This window comes from Geotrypetes seraphini, chromosome 9, assembly GCF_902459505.1.
Source record: "Geotrypetes seraphini chromosome 9, aGeoSer1.1, whole genome shotgun sequence".
NCBI lineage: Eukaryota > Metazoa > Chordata > Amphibia > Gymnophiona > Dermophiidae > Geotrypetes > Geotrypetes seraphini.
Genome location: NC_047092.1, coordinates 69,313,370 through 69,334,744, shown reverse-complemented (window position 1 = coordinate 69,334,744; position 21,375 = coordinate 69,313,370). Strand labels below are relative to the sequence as shown.

Genomic DNA, 21,375 nt, shown 5'->3' with positions numbered 1-21,375 from the left:
GAAACTCAGATGAAAAGAAAAATGTGTTGTTTTTACATCTGTATATCCATATTTTGAATTCTATATAAATAGTTTAAAATATATTTTTGTTATCTGTCATTGGCTAGTCTTAATTCTTTGGGGAATTTCTTTTACTTATTTACTGTGGTGTTATGGTAAATACTGACTACCCATTAGATGATAGGATACTTAAGTGGTGATGTCACAAGTCATTAGTTTGTAGTCTCCACCTGCTGGCAGGAGATAATAGACCCAAGTATATTGACTAATCTAGATTGGAGGGACTAAATCAGGAATGTCTAAACTCAGCCCTCACCCAATTGCATTTTCAGGCTTTCCACAATGAATATGTATGAGATCTGTTTGCATACAATGGAGGCAGTGCATGCAAATAGATCTCATATATATTCATTTTGCAAATCTTGAAAACCCAACTCCTGGGGCCGCTTGATAACAGTGATCGTAACATGATCAGATTTGATATAATCCCTGGAATAAGTTTACACAGGAACATAACATAATAGGAAATTTCTAGATCGCATAGCCATGAGTTCAATGCGGTTAACAAAAGATTATGCTATGCAAAGATACAAGGAATAATATACTGTAAATTACAGAAGGTCTAATTGGTCAGAAATTTAGAGAAAAGAAAGGTTTTCAACAATTTTCAAAAATGTTTATAAGACGTGGATCTAATTAATAATAAACAAAATCCAATGCAGCAGCACTTAACTTTAAAAAAGGAGACTATGATAACATGAGGAGAATGGTAACAAAGAAATTTAGAGGTGCAGTTGCAAAGGTCAAAAATATATATCAGATGTACCGTATTTTCACGCATATAACGCGCGCGTTATACGCGTTTTTACCTACCGCGCATACCCCTCGCGCGTTATATGCGTGAGCGCGGTATACAAAAGTTTTAAAACATAGTTCCCACCCCGCCCGACGCCCGATTCACCCTCCCAGCAGGACCACTCGCACCCCCACCCCGAACGACCACTCGCACGCGCTCCCACCCGCACCCGCATCCACGATCGGAGCAAGAGGGAGCCCAAGCCCTCTTGCCCGGCCGACTCCCCGACGTCCGATACATCCCCCCCCCCCCGGCAGGACCACTCGCACCCCCACCCCGAACGACCGCTCGCACGCGCTCCCACCCGCACCCGCATCCACGATCGGAGCAAGAGGGAGCCCAAGCCCTCTTGCCCGGCCGACTCCCCGACGTCCGATACATCCCCCCCCCCCGGCAGGACCACTCGCACCCCCACCCCGAAGGACCGCCGACTTCCCGACAATATCGGGCCAGAAGGGAGCCCAAACCCTCCTGGCCACGGCGACCCCCTAACCCCACCCCGCACTACATTACGGGCAGGAGGGATCCCAGGCCCTCCTGCCCTCGACGCAAACCCCCCTCCCCCCCAACGACCGTCCCCCCCCAAGAACCTCCGACCGCCCCCCCAGCCGACCCGCGATCCCCCTGGCGACCCCCACGACCCCCCCACCCCCCCTTCCCCGTACCTTTGGTAGTTGGCCGGACAGACGGGAGCCAAACCCGCCTGTCCGGCAGGCAGCCAACGAAGGAATGAGGCCGGATTGGCCCATCCATCCTAAAGCTCCGCCTACTGGTGGGGCCTAAGGCGCGTGGGCCAATCAGAATAGGCCCTGGAGCCTTAGGTCCCACCTGGGGGCGCGGCCTGAGGCACATGGGCCCAACCCGACCATGTGCCTCAGGCCGCGCCCCAACGACCGTCCCCCCCCAAGAACCTCCGACCGCCCCCCAGCCGACCCGCGATCCCCCTGGCGACCCCCACGACCCCCCCACCCCCCTTCCCCGTACCTTTGGTAGTTGGCCGGACAGACGGGAGCCAAACCCGCCTGTCCGGCAGGCAGCCAACGAAGGAATGAGGCCGGATTGGCCCATCCATCCTAAAGCTCCGCCTACTGGTGGGGCCTAAGGCGCGTGGGCCAATCAGAATAGGCCCTGGAGCCTTAGGTCCCACCTGGGGGCGCGGCCTGAGGCACATGGGCCCAACCCGACCATGTGCCTCAGGCCGCGCCCCCAGGTGGGACCTAAGGCTCCAGGGCCTATTCTGATTGGCCCACGCGCCTTAGGCCCCACCAGTAGGCGGAGCTTTAGGATGGATGGGCCAATCCGGCCTCATTCCTTCGTTGGCTGCCTGCCGGACAGGCGGGTTTGGCTCCAGTCTGTCCGGCCAACTACCAAAGGTACGGGGAAGGGGGGTGGGGGGGTCGTGGGGGTCGCCAGGGGGGTCGCGGGTCGGCTGGGGGGGCGGTCGGAGGTTCTTGGGGGGGGGCGGTCGTTGGGGGGGAGGGGGGTTTGCGTCGAGGGCAGGAGGGCCTGGGATCCCTCCTGCCCGTAATGTAGTGCGGGGTGGGGTTAGGGGGTCGCCGTGGCCAGGAGGATTTGGGCTCCCTCCTGGCCCGATATTGTTGGGGAATCGGCGGTCCTTCGGGGGGAGGGATGTATCGGACGTCGGGGGGGGGGGGCATCAGGCTTTCAGGATGGGGACAGACCTTCAAGGGGGGACAGTGCACGGAAGTCAGGGGGGGTGAACGGAGAGTCGGGACAGCGCACGGAAAGTCGGGGCAGTGCACGGAAGTCAGGGGGGTGAACGGAGAGTCGGGACAGCGCACGGAAAGTCGGGGCAGTGCACGGAAGTCAGGGGGGGTGAACGGAGAGTCGGGACAGCGCACGGAAAGTCGGGGCAGTGCACGGAAGTCAGGGGGGGGTGAACGGAGAGTCGGGACAGCGCACGGAAAGTCGGGGCAGTGCACGGAAGTCAGGGGGGGTGAACGGAGAGTCGGGACAGCGCACGGAAAGTCGGGGCAGTGCACGGAAGTCAGGGGGGGTGAACGGAGAGTCGGGACAGCGCACGGAAAGTCGGGGCAGTGCACGGAAGTCAGGGGGGGTGAACGGAGAGTCGGGACAGCGCACGGAAAGTCGGGGCAGTGCACGGAAGTCAGGGGGGTGAACGGAGAGTCGGGCAGCATGCGCGGTATAATCGTGAGCGCGTTATACCAAAGTTTTTGTGCTTATCATCGTGATTTCTGCGCGCTATACACGTGTGCGCGTTTTATACGGGTGCGTGTTATTTGCGTGAAAATACGGTAGATGTTATTTAAAAATACCATCCTGGAAGCCCAGACTAGATATATTCCATGCAGAATGTGGAGTGCCCTCCCATTCAACCTCCTTTTAGAAAACTCTTTAGAAAAATTCAAGTCCAAACTTAAGACCTTTCTTTTCAAAGATGCCTACAACTTCTGACCCAATCTCCTTCAAATAGAATCCATGTAGCGCCTCCATGGACCTCTCCAAATACGCCAGATGGTGTGAATAACATGAAGAAAGACAGGGAAGTTTGAAGAATGGGCTGAAATTTGGCAGCTAAAATTTAATGCTAAGAAATTTAAGGTCATGCATTTGGGCTGAAAAAACCAGAGGGAACGGTACAGTGTAGTGGGTGAAGAACTGATGTGCATGACGGAAGAGTGGGACTTAGGTGTGATTGTATATGATGATCTTAAGGTGGCCAAATAGGTTGAAAAGGTGACGGCGAAAGCTAGAAGGATGCTCGGTTGCATAGGGAGAGGTATAGCCAGTAGGAAAAAGGAGATATTGATGTCTCTGTATTAGACTCTGGTGAGACCTCATTTAGAATATTGTGTACAATTCTGGAGGCTGCACCTTCAAAAAGATATAAAAAGGATGGAGTCGGTCCAGAGGAAGGCTAATAAAATGGTGTGTGGTCTTTGTGATAAGGTGTATGGGGACACACTTAAAGGTCTCAATCTATATACTTTGGAGGAAAGGCGGGAGAGGGGAGATATGATAGAGACGTTTAAATACCTATGTAAAATAAATGTGCATGAATTGAGTCTTTCATTTGAAAGGAAACTCTGAAATGAGAGGGCTAGAATGAAGTTAAGAGGTGATAGGCTCCGGAGTAATCTGAGGAAATACTTTTTTACCGAAAGGGTGGTAGATGCGTGGAACAGTCTCCCTGAAGAGGTGGTGGAAACAGAGACTGTATCTGAATTCAAGAGGGCCTGGGTTAGGCATGTGGGATCTCTGGGAGAGAGAAAGAGATAATGGTTACTGTGGATGGGCAGACTAGATGGGCCATTTGGCCTTTATCTGCCGTCATGTTTCTATGTAAGTTCAATAGAGTATAGCTCTTGAAACCTAGTCACCTGAGTCAGTCCAACAAAATGTGTTCCAGTGCAATATGTGAGACATTCTAGAAGACCATAGGGTTCGCATGCTGCAGAAGGAATCCACTCCGGATTTTTTTACTTTGCCTCCAGAGTTCTTCGTAGCCCAGTTTAGTATCCTCTACATTCCGATCCCTTTTTGGGTACCTGTTAGCCAGTCTGCTTGGTTTTCCTTGGAGCTCAGGGCCCTCCCTGAAGTAGTCTCATCTTCTGTTAATCAGGGGTCATGCACAGACTGTTAGGCATGCTTAGGGGGCTCAGTGGTGTTCTGCAGCATGCCAGCTGAATTTTTGCATCTCTGCCCGTCCTGGTGAGCGTCCGGTGGTCCGCAGGAGTGGAGGCATAGTCAGACAGTGAAGTCTGACCGGCAGCCCAAAGAACAGTTTGGAGAGAGCATTCCCAGCATTGTGGCAGTTAGTTTTTATCCGGCTACTGAAGAATGCTGGAAGTGTCTCAGGTCACAGTGAGTAAATCGGAGTTGACAGGCTCTCAGAGAGTTCAGAGAAATTTTGAATCGAAGGGTTTTCTTTGTTTCTTAGTGTTCCCCTGTGTTCCCCCTCCTTAAAAAATCCTAAAATCGCCATTTAATGTTTTCAGGAAGTGTAAAAAAATAGCGTGTTTTGGCACAAAGTCAGTGCTTGCGGCCATTTTGGATTTTTAGCTATCTTTTTTTCCTTCTTCTCCCTGCTTCTTCAAAACTTTGTTTTTTGTCTGGAAACCTGCTGGGATGGAGTCCTCAGGGTCTGCTCTTGTGAATTCATGCGCAGATTTGGCATTTTTGGAGCATCTATGTGTCGCATGGTGCAGCTGGGGGGGGCGGTGGCTACCAGCTCTACTTCCCCCTCAGAGTAGCAAGTGATTAAACGCTCGGCTAGCTCAGTAGGGCAGGCCTCCACTACTTACAGGGCTCGGCTCAGCTGGTTCTTCGGTCAGCTATGCGGCGAACACTCCGCAGCCCTAAGAAGCGCAAGTCTAAGTCATCAAAGGGTGACTCAGTGTCCCAAGGACCAGATACTTTCTCTGAATTTATGAAGTTTTTGTGATCCGAATTTCAAAACAGATATTCTGCTGCTGGGCACTCTCGACATCTTTGGGCAGTGGGGTGCCCTTGGGGATTTCATCGCCTCTGCCCGCTCCGGCTGTTCATCTTCCTATTGGGAGATCTTGCGGCTGACCCTGACCTTGACCTCTCTGATCCTTTATTTGACAGTGCAGCCCTTCCCGGTTTGTGGGATCCGGACTTGGGTACTGGATCCACGGATACCTTGGGGGTTCAGGATCCAGGTGATGATCCAGCTGTCCTGCGATTATTTAAGTTTGCGGTCTGCCTGATCTTATTGCTGAATCTCTGCAGGAATTGAACTTAGCCACTCAGCCAGCTCTTTCCACTTCTTCTTCTCCCTGGCTTTGCAGTGTGCATTCGCAGTCTGCGACCTTTCCCTGACATCCTGATACGAGTTTTATGTTCTCTGAGCAGTTTGACTCTCCGGAAGGTCCTTTGAGAAGTGCTGGAGCTATTTCCCACTTGTATCCACTGGCACAGGAGTGTCAGCAGCTTTTGGGACAGCCCATGGTGGATTCCTTGGTGGCACTGGTGAACAGGCATACCTCTCTTCCCAGTGACGGTGGAGTTGTGTTGAAAAATATGCAGCATCGCTGTGTGGATGTTATCCTCAGGAAACCTTTTGAGACAGCCAATTTAGGCCTTAAAGCTGCTGTGGCGACATCTTTTGAATCACACGCCTGTCTCTCTGTATATGCTGGAGTTTGAAGTGGTGGAGCCTCCTCAACTTCTGCTGGCTGGGACAGATTACATGGTGGATGCCTTATATGACCTTTTGAAAGTGCTGGCAAAGGTGTCTGTGTATTCTATTTCGGTGTGCCGCATGCTCTGGGTCAGGCAGTGGGCTAGTGATTCCACCTCTAAGGCGACTTTGGCGAGGCTGTCTTTTAAGGGGCTGTTATTATTTGGTAAGGACTTGGATGACCTCATGGATTTGGTTATGGACTGTCACCCGAAGACCCTGTCTTATAAAAGACCCAGACCCTCCAGGAATTCTGGGCTTTCTAATTTTCGTGGCTCCTAACACTCTAGGCAGTATGCACCTTCCTTATCTCAGGTTGGTATGCAGGCTACAGGTGTTTTCAGCCTTCCGCCGCACATCCTGCACACCCTGCCTGAAAGCCATAATGACACCAGGGCACAGAATGCCCCTCTGTGGATAGGGGGTCAGCTCTCTGAGTTTCTGCCTGCCTGGATGCGCATTACAGCAGACCAGTGGGTCTTTAAAATAATTGTTCAGGCTACAAGCTGGAATTTGCCCAACCTCTGTTAGATTGGTTCGTGGTTTCTCCGTCCGGACACCCAGCAAGGCGCGCAGAGTCCAGGCTACTGTTCAGCGCTTACTGGATATTGGAGCTATAGAGCCAATGCCACACAACCTCTCAGGCTCAGACAGATACTGTGTATACTTTATCGTACCAAAGGAAAAGTCCATAGTCTGTTATTGAGAAAGACATGGGGGAAGCCACTGCTTGCCCTGTATCGATAGCATGGAATATTGCTACTCCTTGGGTTTTGGCCAGGTACTAGTGACCTGGATTGGCCACCGTGAGAACGGGCTACTGGACTTGATGGACCATTGGTCTGACCTAGTAAGGCTATTCTTATGTTCTTATTTTAGACTCCCCGCCCTGTCCTTGCTGTGCCTGTTTTCGGCATTGAGTCTACTTATACTCATTTTATGCCTTATTCAGTCTACTACTTCTTGGAGACTGGTCAGCCCTTTGGGATTGAGAATAATTTGAACATATGTTCAACTTGTTGTGGGAGTAGATTCTGAGCTCCTTTGAAGCCTATGTGGCAGTTAATGGTACTGTTTAGTTATTTTGAGCAGAATAGTGGTTTAGCCTGTTGTTACAGATGCCTCTAGTTCACATATGTGGGTGTCTCTCTATGCTTGGGTACTGACTGTAGAGGGTGCTAAACTGGTCTGTAAAGTACACTGGAGACAGGAGTGGATTCCTTCTGCAGCATATGAGTATGGGGAAATAACCCTGTGGTCTAGAATGTCTCATCTATCTACTGGAAAAGAGTTTACCAGGGTAAGTACATAATTTCTTTTTACTTATAGCTTTTTTTTTATTTCTAGATATTAAGGGGTTCATAATCAAAACTTAAACATATCTAAAGACTCGCCCAAGTCGCCACTTAGATGATCTAAAAGACAGGTCATCCAAGTGCCGATAATCAAACCGACTTTCTGGATGTGTTGGTGGACTATTTATGCCTCTGAATGCTACAGTGTGCCCAGAGCTGAAAGGGGCATATCTGGAGGAGTGGTTAGGACGGGATGTGGACCAACATAGACTTAGTCGTCCTGCAGGATAATCAAATGTTTTACTAGACATCCTGGACAAAACTTAAATGTTGTGAGTTACACGATGTAAAAACAGGTATAGGTGGCAAAAAGGTATTCAAAGTGTGCAGATAACCACTGCAAATACAAAGTAAAAACCTACACACACTCCCCCAGTGTTTACTGACCCCCACACCCCCCCCCCCCCACAAAGATCAGAATAAAAAAGTACATACCTGTCTAGGAAGCCTAGTAGAGCTTCACACATGTGTCCTAAATAGCCTGGTGTTTGAATGTATGCGATTGGTGGATCGTGTCTGGAGGTGGAGCTTGTGTGAAATCTCTAGCGGGTGGCTGCGGAGCGTTTGAGCACCGGTATTGATTCGTGAAGTGATATGAGAGCCTGAAGAGCTTTGTGGGTCTGGATAGAGCGTATGAGAAGCAGTGAACTTGAAACCCCTGACTCAGCGACTAGAGCGAAACGGAGGGTTCCCCGTCCGTCGGGTTCAGTGGCTGTAAGGCCCAGGAGGTGAAGGACTGAGAGATCCTGGATGCCAAAGCAGCTAAGTTGTTTTCGTTTTTTTGCTGTGTTCCATGCTAAATCCTGGACTACATTGCTACAGTGCTGATTTACTCACATTTTCGCGACTGAGGGCTGTGTGTCCCGGTGTGCTATGTAACATCTCCCTGCAGGCTATCATAGTGCTTTTTTCTACTTGTTCTATACTTTGGAGTGCAGGGTTTGCTATGAAAGGTGGAGTTTTTTGCCAGATGAAGCTGAACTGAGGTTTTTTCTCCACCTTTCTTTCTTTTTTTCTTTTTCCCTGCTGCTACCTGTTGTGTGATTGGTTTGTGTGGGTGTGATTAAAGCCTGTTAGTGTTGCAGAGGGGGTGTTTGTGTCCGTATGGGGTTCTGATTTAGAGAGAAATATTGGAGTTTAACTGACCCTTTTCCTGAGAGTATCTGTATTATTGGGGGAAGACCCAGACCCATAAGTCACTCTATATTTATAGTAGAACATGTGCATCCATCAAAACCCTACTCTATATAGGTGGCACCTGCAGCCATAAGGGCTATTGGGGCTGTAGACAAGTGGGTATAGTGTATTTTGGAAGGCTCACCATAAGCTATAAGGGAGTTCTTGTGAGATGTTTATCTGGCCCCCCTTTCTGTGAAGTTCACAGCGGTGCCCTGTAAGGTGCCCCACTGCTCTGTTGCCATGTCTGGATGGCCAGTCCATTACAAAATTTGCCCCTTCCATGTCCAAATGATCTTGTTCTGGGAGTTTGAGACTTGGACGAAATTTTGATATAAAATGTGGTATAAAGATAGATGTTCTGGCAGTCTGGATGAACAATAACCTGGATGTTCAGATATATGATTTTCGAGAAAAAAAATATTCTAGATGTATTTTTCGAAAATTGACCATTTTCCCAATGCATCTAGCGCCATATGTCCAAATCGGACTTAGATATATGTTTTGATTATGCCCTCCATGTGGATTAATAAGGCAGCTACAGTACTTTTGCTAATTATTGTATGTTTTCCACTTTACTTTGCCAGATCTGACCACACACGAACACACACATTGAAAAAGAATTCCTTGACCATGCTGTGCATACTGTCCAACCTTGTGGTACATGCAAACATTTAGCTCTAATTTAACAGTAGCCCCAGATCATAGAACCTGGAATTTCTTACTGATTAAAAATGTTCTTTTTATATATTTTAGATTTTGAAATTGTTTTGAAGTTGGAGCCTGGACACAAACAAGCAATAAATGAACTGGCCAGGATAAACAAAGTATGTATATTTATATTCTGTACTTCTTTAACCACATAAGTCCATGTTAGTTGCATTGGACTTAAGGGTTTTGGATATAAGCCCTTCAGTTCCTGATGATTGCAGAATATAGACCCCATGACACCTTATCTTCAGATCCCCCTGTGGTAAATGGCAGCAGGCCTGAATAAATCAAGTTGTGTATAACCTAAAAACTTGTGTGTGAAGGAGGGTGAGCCTGGCCAGAAATCATGCTTCTTACTAATTTCTTAAAAAGCACAACCAAAAATAGGAATCAGAGGTCCAACTGTCTGCAGTAAAAAATAATCCAAAGCAAACAAAACAGAAAACTGCAGGCCTTGTACACGATGCAGGCAGACTTTATTTGTAACAAGTAAAACATTAATTAAAAACCTCTTTCTAGACAAGGGACCCAACACGGTCCGTGTTTCGTACAATCTTCATCAGGGGTCCTATTAGATAAAAAGACAAAAGTATCAAGGGGGTAACCTTGGACAAACAACCATTAGGTAAAGGTTTTTTCACCAATCATGATTCTATTAGCTCACGCTCCAATCTTCTGTACCACCCAGTTCCGGGTCCCAAGCAGAATTATGCTCTGGTTTGTAACCACAACTTCTTTGCAAAGAAGTTGTGGTTACAAACCAGAGCATAATTCTGCTTGGGACCCGGAACTGGGTGGTACAGAAGATTGGAGCGTGAGCTAATAGAATCATGATTGGTGAAAAAACCTTTACCTAATGGTTGTTTGTCCAAGGTTACCCCCTTGATACTTTTGTCTTTTTATCTAATAGGACCCCTGATGAAGATTGTACGAAACACGGACCGTGTTGGGTCCCTTGTCTAGAAAGAGGTTTTTAATTAATGTTTTACTTGTTACAAATAAAGTCTTACTAATTTCTTATCATCCTCCTTACTGTCATTTATGTTTTAATTGTAATTAAATAAGGTAATTGTCTTCCATGGTCAAACTTTTGGTTACCCTTTCTTTAAGGAATTAACTGAAAAAAGCCTCTGGACTAATCAAGGACTTCCTGTAAAAGAAAACCAAAAGTTGGTGAAACCCATTGATAAACCCCCACATCTTAGGTCAACTGTAAGTGCCTCTCATAGCAATTAGTATTTTTTAATCTCGTATAAATTTTTATTATTTACATGTAATAAATCAAGTTTTTATGATTTGAATTACAGATATTTTTAAGTTTGCCTAAACTGGAAAAGCTTTTGATTGTAAGAAAAGATTTAAAAACTATGGACCTGATATTCAAAGGATTTGTGCTCCTGACTTTGCGAAGGCTGAGTGCATAAATGTTTACTCAGAATTTCACTAAACTCTTAAGTTTACAAGCAAAAAATGTTTGTGGCAATGGGGAGATTTAGGGCGGTGAAAAAAGTTGGGACCATTGATTTCAATATTAGCCTCATAGAACTAAATTTGGCTGAAAATAAGGCACAAATATGGGAGCTGAACTTAGGAGCTCAGATTTTTTGAATATCTGGCACAGTTATTAGTTGGTGATATTAAATTGCTCCATTCCTAAATTCAGAATTATTAATTTTATGTTACACGTCCAAATTGAAAAGTCCCCATTTGTTTGGTTTTTTCCCTTGCAAAATAGGTCAAGCACAAATAGTGCAAATGAATAACTAAAATACATTCTCGAATGAGAAAAGAGAAGGAAATGAATTTTTTTATGCATTGTTAATTAGTCCTCAATTAATAGGGAAGGAGCAAAGGAAAAGGCAAACTTTTTATATATTACACCAGTGGCGTACCTAGGGTATGTGGCACCCGGGGCCCATCATTTTTTGACACCCCCCCCCCCCCCCTCATGTAAAATTTTTTTTTTTTTTTTTTTTTTTGCAATAACCATGAAATGGAATAAATGGTCAGAATAGAAACAGGCAGTGAAAATTTTCTTTTTTTTTTTTTTTTTTTTTTCCAAAGTATTTTTATTGAGAATGGCAAAAGGTCCAGACAAGCAACCATGGTCTGTACAGAAACTTATACATTATCAAAAAGAACACAGAATGAGAGTAACAGCAACAACAAGCATGAACAAGCCTCTCCCAAGAGAAAATTGCCAATGAGAGGCATAGCAATACACAACAAAAGGCCAAAACTTGGGGCAAGCAAACAAATCCCACCCCAGAACCCACAAGAATAATAAGCCGGACTAGACCCTCAGCCATATTTTATAATGAAAAAAACCCCCACAAGCAACAACACCCAGACCGCTCACCAGACACACCAATCCACACAACAAGCACCCAAGAAACACCCAGCCACCACCCAGACAAAACTACCAGACACACCTACCCCACCAAGCCCAGACCCAACCCCCCCTCCCCAGAGAGTGCAAGCGCAAAGTGGACCGTGAAAAGGGCAGCTGCAGAAGTGGAAAGCCCCAGATAAGTAGGTTAGCTAAAGAAAGCCCACAGATAGAAGAAATCAGGATAACAGAAGTTCCAACAAATGCTCCCACAGAAAATTTTCTTTTATTGAACCTCATTTATGTAACCATTATTCCAAACATAACATAACATAAATTATGTCTGAATTGTCATGACATCAGAAGTACATATGGAGTAGTTGCAGGTGATGCTTGGGACAGTTCTGATTATGTTAGTTTGGTTTTATGTGTTTTTTTAATAGAAGGGTTTTTATTTCTTTTTTTAAGGTTTTGTAGTTTGTGGTCGAGGTCAATAGGTTGTAGAGTTGGGGGTCAAGTGTTGCAGCTCGAATGGCTAGGAGGTTGTCGAACAGTTTTTTTCTTTTGACGTTTTTGGTTGGAGGGTGTGTGAATGGTGCGTGAGTTCTCCTATGTCTGTTTGAAGTGGATTGAATTATTTAGCTGAAGAAATTAGTTACCCCCCCCCATTCCACACACATTAATTCTCTTCCATTTTTGTTCCCATTATAAAAAAACACTGATAAGTTCCCAGGAAAAAAATACATTAAAATAAGAAGTGAAAACAAAGGCCCCTACAGATGAGAACATAACATAAGAATAGCCTAACTGGGTCACACCAATGGTCCATCATGCCCAGTAGCCCATTCTCATGGTAGCCAATAGTGCTGCCCGATTCAGAGAAAAATATTTCATTCGATCCGATTCACCCTGTTGAATCGATTTTTCGATTAGATTCACTGTTAATGACACCGCTTTTTAAGTTTAAACAAAGTATAACAATAAATTTCACAACAACAATAAATTTCACAAAGTACTTAAAAAAAAAAAAAAATCACATTTTTCCATTAAAGCAGTTCTGGAGACATTTGCTTGAACAGTCTTTTTTCCCAGTCCATAAGCAAGCAATATGAAAAAGATTTCCTTAATTATCTACTCAAACATTTTTGCTATTTACTTTCATTGTACCTATACTATTATTCAGTAGAAAAAATGGACTTAACTGTGCAGGAAATGAATCTCCTCATACACCCACCATATAGTGCAAAAATGTGCAAAGGTCTGTTTTTTTCTTTCGATCACTACATAGCCTAATGCCACACAAGCAGCGCTGTTACAAACATATTCTGAAGGTCAATGCTAAGGTTGACAAAGTTTCCTTCCTTGGACCAGAAGGAGATACTGACAAACCACTGGAAGAGATTCTAAAACAACTACCCAGAAATAACACCCAAAGACCCACTCAGTGTGTGAACCAGTTGAGTGGAGTGGACTAACTGGGGGTGGAAATGGGCCCAGAGTTTGCTCAGCAGAATTTCCCAGACTACCTCTTCCTCTCAACACACTGACATGCTACCACCACCACCAACACTAGGAATACCTCACCGAGTATGCCAGCAATGCTTATAAACTTTATAAAACACATTATTATATTTTCTTATAAAGCATATATTTTAACTGAACTCAGCCTTGCCATTCACAAAAATAGAAAAGTTCCCATTTCAAGCTGTCTCATGTACACTTTTCAAATCTAACATATTGTAATCACAAAACAGAAAATAAAATTATTTTTTCTACCTTTTGTTCTCTGATCAATATTCAAATCTTGTTGGTCCCAGGCTCTTGTTGTCTTGCTTGCCAGGGTCTCCTTTCTCCGTGCTAACCATCCGTCTGCCATCTCTGTTCTCCCCTTCCGTTTCCCTTCCCTCTCCCGGAGATCTGGCATCTTTCCTTTTTTTTGTCTCCATCCACAGATTCACCTTTTCTCAACTCCCCACCACCCCAGGATCCACCATCTCTCCCTTTCTGTTCCCAACTATCCTCCTATCCAGTATCTCTATCCCCCCTCCACACCATCCCCTGTTTCCAAGTTCTCTCCCTTTCTGTTCCTTCCCTCCCTAAATCCCATTATGCACCATCTCTCTCCCACTCCTCTGTTTTTAGACCCATTATTTCTAACCCCCAAAGTCTGGCATATGCATGTATCTTTGAACCCCCCCTTCCCTCTCTCCCTCTGTGTACTTTTACACCAGGACCCCCCTCCCCCGAAGGTCTGTCCCCCCTCCGAAGGGCTACACCCCACCCCTGAAGACCTGCACCCCCCGAAGGACTTTACCTCCCACCCGAAGGTCTGTCCCCCTCTGAAGGCCTAAACCCCACCCCTGAAGGACTGCACCCCCCCCCGAAGGCCTGCACTCCCTTGAAGGTCTGCACCCCCCCGAAGGCCTGTCCCCCCCTTGAAGGCCTGTCCCACCCCCTTGTAGGCCTGTCCCCCCTTTAAGGCCTGCCTGCCTGCCTTTCCCCCCCTTGAAGGCCTGTCTCCCCCTTGAAGGCCTGCACCCCCCTTGAAGGCCTGTCCCCCCCCTTGTAGGCCTGTCCCCCCCTTGAAGGCCTGCCTGCCTTTCCCCCCTTGAAGGTCTGCACCCCCCCGAAGGCCTGTCCCCCCCTTGAAGGCCTGTCCCACCCCCTTGTAGGCCTGTCCCCCCTTTAAGGCCTGCCTGCCTGCCTTTCCCCCCCTTGAAGGCCTGTCTCCCCCTTGAAGGCCTGCACCCCCCTTGAAGGCCTGCACCCCCCCTTGAAGGCCTGCACCCCCCCTTGAAGGCCTGTCCCCCCCCCTTGTAGGCCTGTCCCCCCCCTTGTAGGCCTGTCCCCCCCCTTGTAGGCCTGTCCCCCCCTTGAAGGCCTGCCTGCCTTTCCCCCCTTGAAGGCCTGCACCCCCTTGAAGGTCTGCACCCCCCCAAAGGCCTACACCCCCCCCCCCGAAGGTCTGCACCCCCCTGAAGGCCTGCCTGCCCCCCTTGAAGGCCTGCACCCCTTGAATGTCTGCACCCCCCCCCCCCCCGAAGGCCTGTCCCCCCTTGAAGGCCTGCCTGCCTGTCACCCCCTCCCCCTTGAAAGCCTGCTTGCCTGCCCGCCCGCCCCACCCTGAAGGCCTGATGCCCCGACCCACCCCGAAGGACCGCTCGCCCCCCTGGCCTCCCCGCACCACCTATGAACAGCCGCAGCAGGATCGCGAAGTCAGCGTCGGGTACCAGCCCTAAGGGGGTGTTCCCGGCCTTGCCGTTCAGTCCCCCGCCACCCCCGAAGGACCGCTCGCCCCCCTGGCCTCCCCGCACCACCTATGAACAGCCGCAACAGAATCGCGAAGTCAGCGTCAGCGATCCCTGCTGCTTCCTGCGCCACGGTCCCGCCCCTCCTCTGACGTCAGAGGAGGGGCGGGATCGCGTCGTAGGAAGCAGCGCAGGGATGCTGACGCTGACTTCGCGATCCTGCTGCGGCTGTTCATAGGTGGTGCGGGGAGGCCAGGGGGGCGAGCGGTCCTTCGGGGGTGGCGGGGGACTGAACGGCAAGGCCGGGAACACCCCCTTAGGGCTGGTACCCGGGGCGGCCCGCCCCCCCCGCCCCCCCCCTAGGTACGCCACTGTAATTACACAATTCTAAAGGAAAACAGAAGCAGCCTGAGACTGGACTTAAATTTTCATTGCAAAGCTTGAGGTTGCAGACCTCAAGGAGTACTTTGCCAAAAATAAATTTAGTTAATTGTGAAGATTCAAATAACACACATCTAATTGCCTGAAGGGTAACCACACATTTTCAAGGGTATCTGAGCACAAATATTGCTCCCATTTGTAAGACATGAAGTTGCAAAAGTAGAAATTGCTTTCTCTTCTTCTGGGTAGCCCTTGATAGAAACATAGAGTATGATGGTAGAAAAGGCCGACGGCCCACCAAGTCTGCCCACTCAAGAACCCTCAATCCTTCCCTCGAGAATCCATCTATTAAGTATTCCTCTTGAGCGACTCTACCTGTCTGTCCCATTGTCCCTTGAAGTCAAGCGTGTTACTGGCCTCGACTACCTGACATGGAAGACCATTCCATTGATCAATTACCCTTTCAGTGAAGAAGTATTTCCTGGTGTCCCCATGAAATCTCCCCCCTCTGAGGATACATTCAGAATTTATGATTCATAAACAAGTTATCTCGGTGCTTAAAAAAACATTATCCCAGGACAAGCAGGCAGCATATTCTCTCTTTTTTAAATTTTTTATTCATTTTTATAACTTACATCAAGTGTAACAGGGAATAACATTTGAATTGTAAAACATCACTTGAATTGCTATATCATCTGAAAATCATGAAATTTAACCACCCTTCCATCCCTAATACATCAAAAATATTCATATATTATATTATACATTATATGATTTAATAAAATATTAAAAAATACCATCCCACCCACCCATTCCAAACCTCTCATTTCAGCAGGCAGCATATTCTCACACATGGGTGACGTCACTAACGGAGCCCCGGTACGGGCACTTGAACAGTGAATTGTAACTTTAAGTTTAGAAAGTTCGCGATCAGCCCGCACAGCGCATGCACGAGTGCCTTCCCGCCCAACGGCGTGCGGTCCCTTCAGTTTTCTAGTTTCCACGGAGCTAGAAAGACGCGTTTTTCAATGGCAGTTGAAAGTTTTTCTCTCGCTTGCCTTCAGAACATAGCCGTCATCCCTCTGCTACTCACTCTGCCCCAGCCAATAGGGGGACATCTTCAGATTTACATCAGTCGCTGGGAGCTCATTACATCATATCTTTGGGTCCTCAACATCATTCGTCAGGGTTATGTCCTTCATTTTCACACCCTTCCTTTGGACCATCATCCAAGAGAATCTGCTTTAAACCCAACACAAACCTCTCTACTACTCCAGGAGGTTCAAAATACTGAGTATACCATACTGCATAATATACTTCAGGGGCAAATTAATTAGAACCATATTTTTTCTATGTCTCCATCCACTGGTAGATGGACATAACCCATTCATTTTGAACAGGTCTGGTAGGAGTAAAGGAAAGGAAAATTTTCAGGTAAGAACATAATTTTTCCTTATACATGCTCAATTATTTTCCTGTTTTTTTAATATTATTTTCCTAACCAGTGTTCTCTTAGGAGCTATCATTTATGGTTGTCATTGATTTTGTTCTTAGATTTTTGTTTCACATTTCTCATGTATTGTGCCGATCCAGATCAGGCTCTAACTTGCTCAGCGGCAACATTCAGGGCTGCCATCCTTTTATTCAAACAGTAGGCATGGAGGAGTACCCTAGTGATTAGAGATTGGGCGGAGAATCAGTGAAGTCAGGATTCAAATCCCACTTTAGTCACTGACATTATTTGTTACCTTGGACAAGTCAGGTGACCTCCCATTGCTTCTGGTAAAAGCTTAGATTTTCTTGGCAGAGACGTTACTCTTGTACCTTTCATATAACTCACCTTGGACCTCTTTTACAAAGGCACGGTAGCGATTCCCATGTGGCAACTGCAATGCAGCCCTTCAATTCCTGTGGACTGCATCTTGTTTGCCATACCAGGATTTGCTACTTTGGCTCTATAACAGGGGCCCCTTGAGTTCAGATTGGAAAGGCAGGTAACCAAATCTAAAATCTAGTTTATCTTTAAATATTTGTTTGATTCTAACTAGTATGAATAATGATACTTTTCCTGAATTTGTATAAAACAGAATTTTAGTTGAGTTTGCAGAGATTCAGAAACTCTTACTTTGCCTGCTTTGTGTGTGAAACTGTAGTTCTGATTTTGACTCTGAGAATGAGGAGCTTGAACAATGAGTTCAACAAGGCTCTTGTACAACAGCACAGAATGTTGATGACTAAGCTGTATATAATAATTCAAGTCATGTATAACTCTACCAATATGTAAGGTAAACATATAACAAAATAGCTAAGAATTTTTTTTAGATTGAACCAGGTTGGGCAGACTGGATGGACCATTCAGATCTTTATCTGCCGTCATCTACTATGTTACTACTATTTAGATCATCTGCCTTTTTATTAATATGTTTTAGAAACCTTTGAGACGGATAATAATTGAAGAGGTTGGTGACAAGATGGAAAATTTTGATTTGCCAAATAGCTCCACTAGTTTTCCAGCTACCAACCTGATTAATTCTTCAGAAGTGGAAAGACCACTACATGCATCGATTCAAAATTTGAACCCAGATCATGAGTTATCCACATGTGACACTCCAAGTGCAAAGCTATTGAAAATAGAAGAGATCAGTGATAATCCAGACTTTCAGTAAGTGTGAGAGCCCAAATAATCATCTTCACATTTATCATTTATTTCACCCATCTCATTACCTATGTGGTCATTATTCAAAACTAATAAATAAAGCAATCATTTTTCTGAGTTTCAGGAATGTCAGCACATATTGTGATCTAGTACTGTTTAGTGCAATTATGAAAAAGGAGGGATTTTTTTTCTGTATTTCTTTAAGATTTGAACAGAGCATTAGCATATTTGGAACTTGTTTTGTACTATAGACACATAATTTATTGTTCTTAAAAACTGTTATTTTAAAGAACATAAGAATTGCCGCTGCTGGGTCAGACCAGTGGTCCATCGTGCCCAGCAGTCCGCTCACGCAGCGGCCCTTAGGTCAAAGACCAGTGCCCTGATTGAGTCTAGCCTTACCTTTGTACGTTCCGGTTCAGCAGGAACTTGTCTAACCTTGTCTTGAATCCCTGGAGGGTGCTTTCCACTATAACAGCCTTCGGAAGAGCGTTCCAGATTTCTACCACTCTGGGTGAAGAAGAACTTCCTTACCTTTTCTACGGAATCTATCCCCTTTTATCTTTAGAGAGTGCCCTCTTGTTCTCTCTATCTTGGAGAGGGTGAACAACCTGTCTTTATTTGCTAAGTCTATTCCCTTCATTATCTTGAATGTTTCAATCATGTCCCCTCTGTCTCCTCTTTTCAAAGGAGAAGAGACCCAGTTTCTCTAATCTCTCACTCTACAGCAACTCCTCCTGCCCCTTAACCATTTTAGTTGCTCTTTCGAGTAGTACAATGTCCTCTTTCATGTATGGCGACCAGGGATGGATGCGGTATTCCAGATGGGAGCATACCATGGCCCGGTACAGCAGCATGATAACCTCCTCTGATCTGTTTGTGATCCACTTCTTTATCATTCCTAGCATTCTGTTCGCCCTTTCCGCCACTGCCGCCCATTGCGCGGACGTCTTCATTGACTTGTCTACCAGTACTCCTAAGTCTCTTTCCTGGAGGGTCTCTCCGAGTACTGCACCGGACATCCTGTATTTGTGTATAAGATTTTTGTTACCAACATGCATCACCTTGCACTTATCCACATTAAACCTCATTTGCCATGTTGTGGCACATTCCTCGAGTGTGTTTATGTCACGTTGCAGGTCTTTGCAATCCTTTTGTGTCTTCACTACTCTGAATAACTTTGTATCGTCCACAAATTTAATCACCTCGCTTGTTGTACCAATTTCCAGGTTGTTTATAAATATGTTGTAGAGCACGGGCCCAAGCACCGAACCCTGTGACACTCCACTCATGACTCTTTTCCAGTCCGAGTATTGTCCATTTACCCCCCACTCTGTTTCCTATCCTCTAACCAGTTTTTAATCCATTTATGTCACCCTCAATTCCATGGCTTGCAATTTTTCAAAGCAGTCGTTCATGTGGGCTCTTGTCGAATGCTTTTTGAAAATCCAGGTCACCCTTGTCTATCTGCCTGTTTACTCCCTCGAAGAAGTGCAGTAAGTTCGTCAAGCAAGATCTTCCTTTGCTAAAGCTATGCTGGCTGGTCCTCATCAGATTTTGTCCGTCAAGGTAATCAATGATGCGGTCCTTTATCAGCGCTTCTACCATCTTTCCCAGTACCAAGGTCAGACTCACAGGTCTGTAGTTTCCCGGATCTCCCCTCGAACCTTTCGTGAAGATTGGCGTAACATTCGCTACTTTACAGTCTTCCGGAATCCTTCCTGATTTGATCGACAGATTGGCTATTAGTTGAAGCAGTTCAGCTCTAACCCTTCTCAGTTCCTTGATTACCCTCGGATGAATGTTGTCCGGTCCCGTTGATTTATCGTTTTTAAGCCTATCAATCTGCCTACATACCTGTTCTAGACTAATAATAATAATAATAATTTTATTCTTATATACTGCCAAAGCCATGAAAGTTCGAGGCGATTTACAACAAGATGTGCTGGACAATCAGCGAAGAGTTTACACTATATTGTTATCAAATATAAGCCATGATGATTCGAGGCAGTTTACAACTAAAGGAGCTGAACAAACAGCGAAGAGGTCACAATACAAAGACATCGCATACAAGCTTATAGAAAGGAAGAAAAGGAAAGTTTATAAAAATTCTTAGGTTACAATTCGATTAAACAGTTTCGTTTTTACAAATTTTCTAAAATTGAGGTAGGATGAGGAATGCATGATAATTTTACCCAGCCAATCGTTCCATTTGCCTGCCTGGAAGGCGAGCATTCTGTCTAGGAATCTTTTGTAGTGGCAGGCCTTTATTGTCGGATAGGTGAACAGATGAATTCTACGTGTGAGCCTAATAGAACTATCCAGAACTAACCGTCAACCCTGTCAGTTTCCTGTCTTCGTTTCCTGCATATAGCCTGTCGGCTTCTGGTATATTGTATATATCCTCTTTGATAAATACAGACGCAAAAAATGTGTTCAGTTTGCCGGCGATGGCTTTGTCCTCCTTTAGTACTCCCTTTATTCCATGGACATCCAACGGCCCCACCGCTTCCTTCGTAGGTTGTTTCTCCTTAATATATCGAAAGAACGGCTTGAAGTTTTTGCCTCTTTGACTATTTTTTTCCTCGTAGTCTCTTTTGGCCCCTCTTACCGCCTTATGGCACCTTCTTTGATGTTAATTGTGCTTTTTCCAGTTTTCGTCCGTTTTTAACCTTTTCCGTTCCTTAAACGAAGTCTTCTTCTCTCTGATCGCTTCCTTCACCTCTACAGTGAGCCACGTCAGTTCTTTGTTCTTTTCCTCTTGAATCCCTTGTTGATACATGGTATATATAGATTTTGCGCCTCGGTGACTGTGTCCTTAAAAAGGGACCATGCTTGCTCTAGTGTTTTTACAGTGCTTATCCTTTTCTTAATCTTCCTCCCCACCATGATTCTCATCCCTTCATAATTCCTTTTTCGGAAGTTCAGTGTCAGAAGCACAATGAAAGGATGTATATAATACATTGTTTCATCAGCAAGGTAACAGAACTTAAAAGACATTCACAAGTATCTCCTGCTTAATTACCATATTTTCACGTAGATAACGCGCACTCGTGTAAAATGCGCACACGGGTATAGCGCGTGAAAAACACAAATTTATGTACAGAGATTTTTATATACCGCGCACACCCGTATACCGCGCATGCTGCCCGCCCCGACTCTCCTCTCCCCCTTGAAGTCCTGTCCCCACCCTGAAAGCCTGATGCCCCCCCGATTCACCCCCCCTCCCCGCAGGACCGCTCGCACCCCCACCCCGAAGGACCGCTCGATGCACCCCCACCCCGAAGGACCGCTCGCACGCACTCCCACCCGCACCCCCACCCTGAAGGACCGCTTGCACCCCCACAGCCTCCCGACCCCCCCCCCCATCATGTAGAAGCTCCTACCGGTGTCCTGCTGCTTCCACGTCTTGCTTCCACGATCGGGGCAAGAGGGAGCTCAAGCCCTCTTGCCCCCCCCCCCCGACTCCCCGACA

The 21,375-nt window shown here is 46.3% G+C and overlaps 1 protein-coding gene across 3 annotated transcripts in view; it reads left to right on the top strand.

Moving 5' to 3' along the window:
* RPAP3 (RNA polymerase II associated protein 3) overlaps positions 1-21,375 on the top strand; it is a 150,484-nt gene that overhangs the window by 99,585 nt on the left and 29,524 nt on the right. For all 3 annotated transcript variants that reach the window (XM_033957900.1, XM_033957901.1, XM_033957899.1), the window contains 3 exons: positions 9,332-9,402; positions 10,397-10,498; positions 17,674-17,906. In XM_033957900.1, coding sequence (XP_033813791.1) covers positions 9,332-9,402; positions 10,397-10,498; positions 17,674-17,906 — 406 coding nt within the window. The remainder of the gene's footprint in view (positions 1-9,331; positions 9,403-10,396; positions 10,499-17,673; positions 17,907-21,375) is intronic.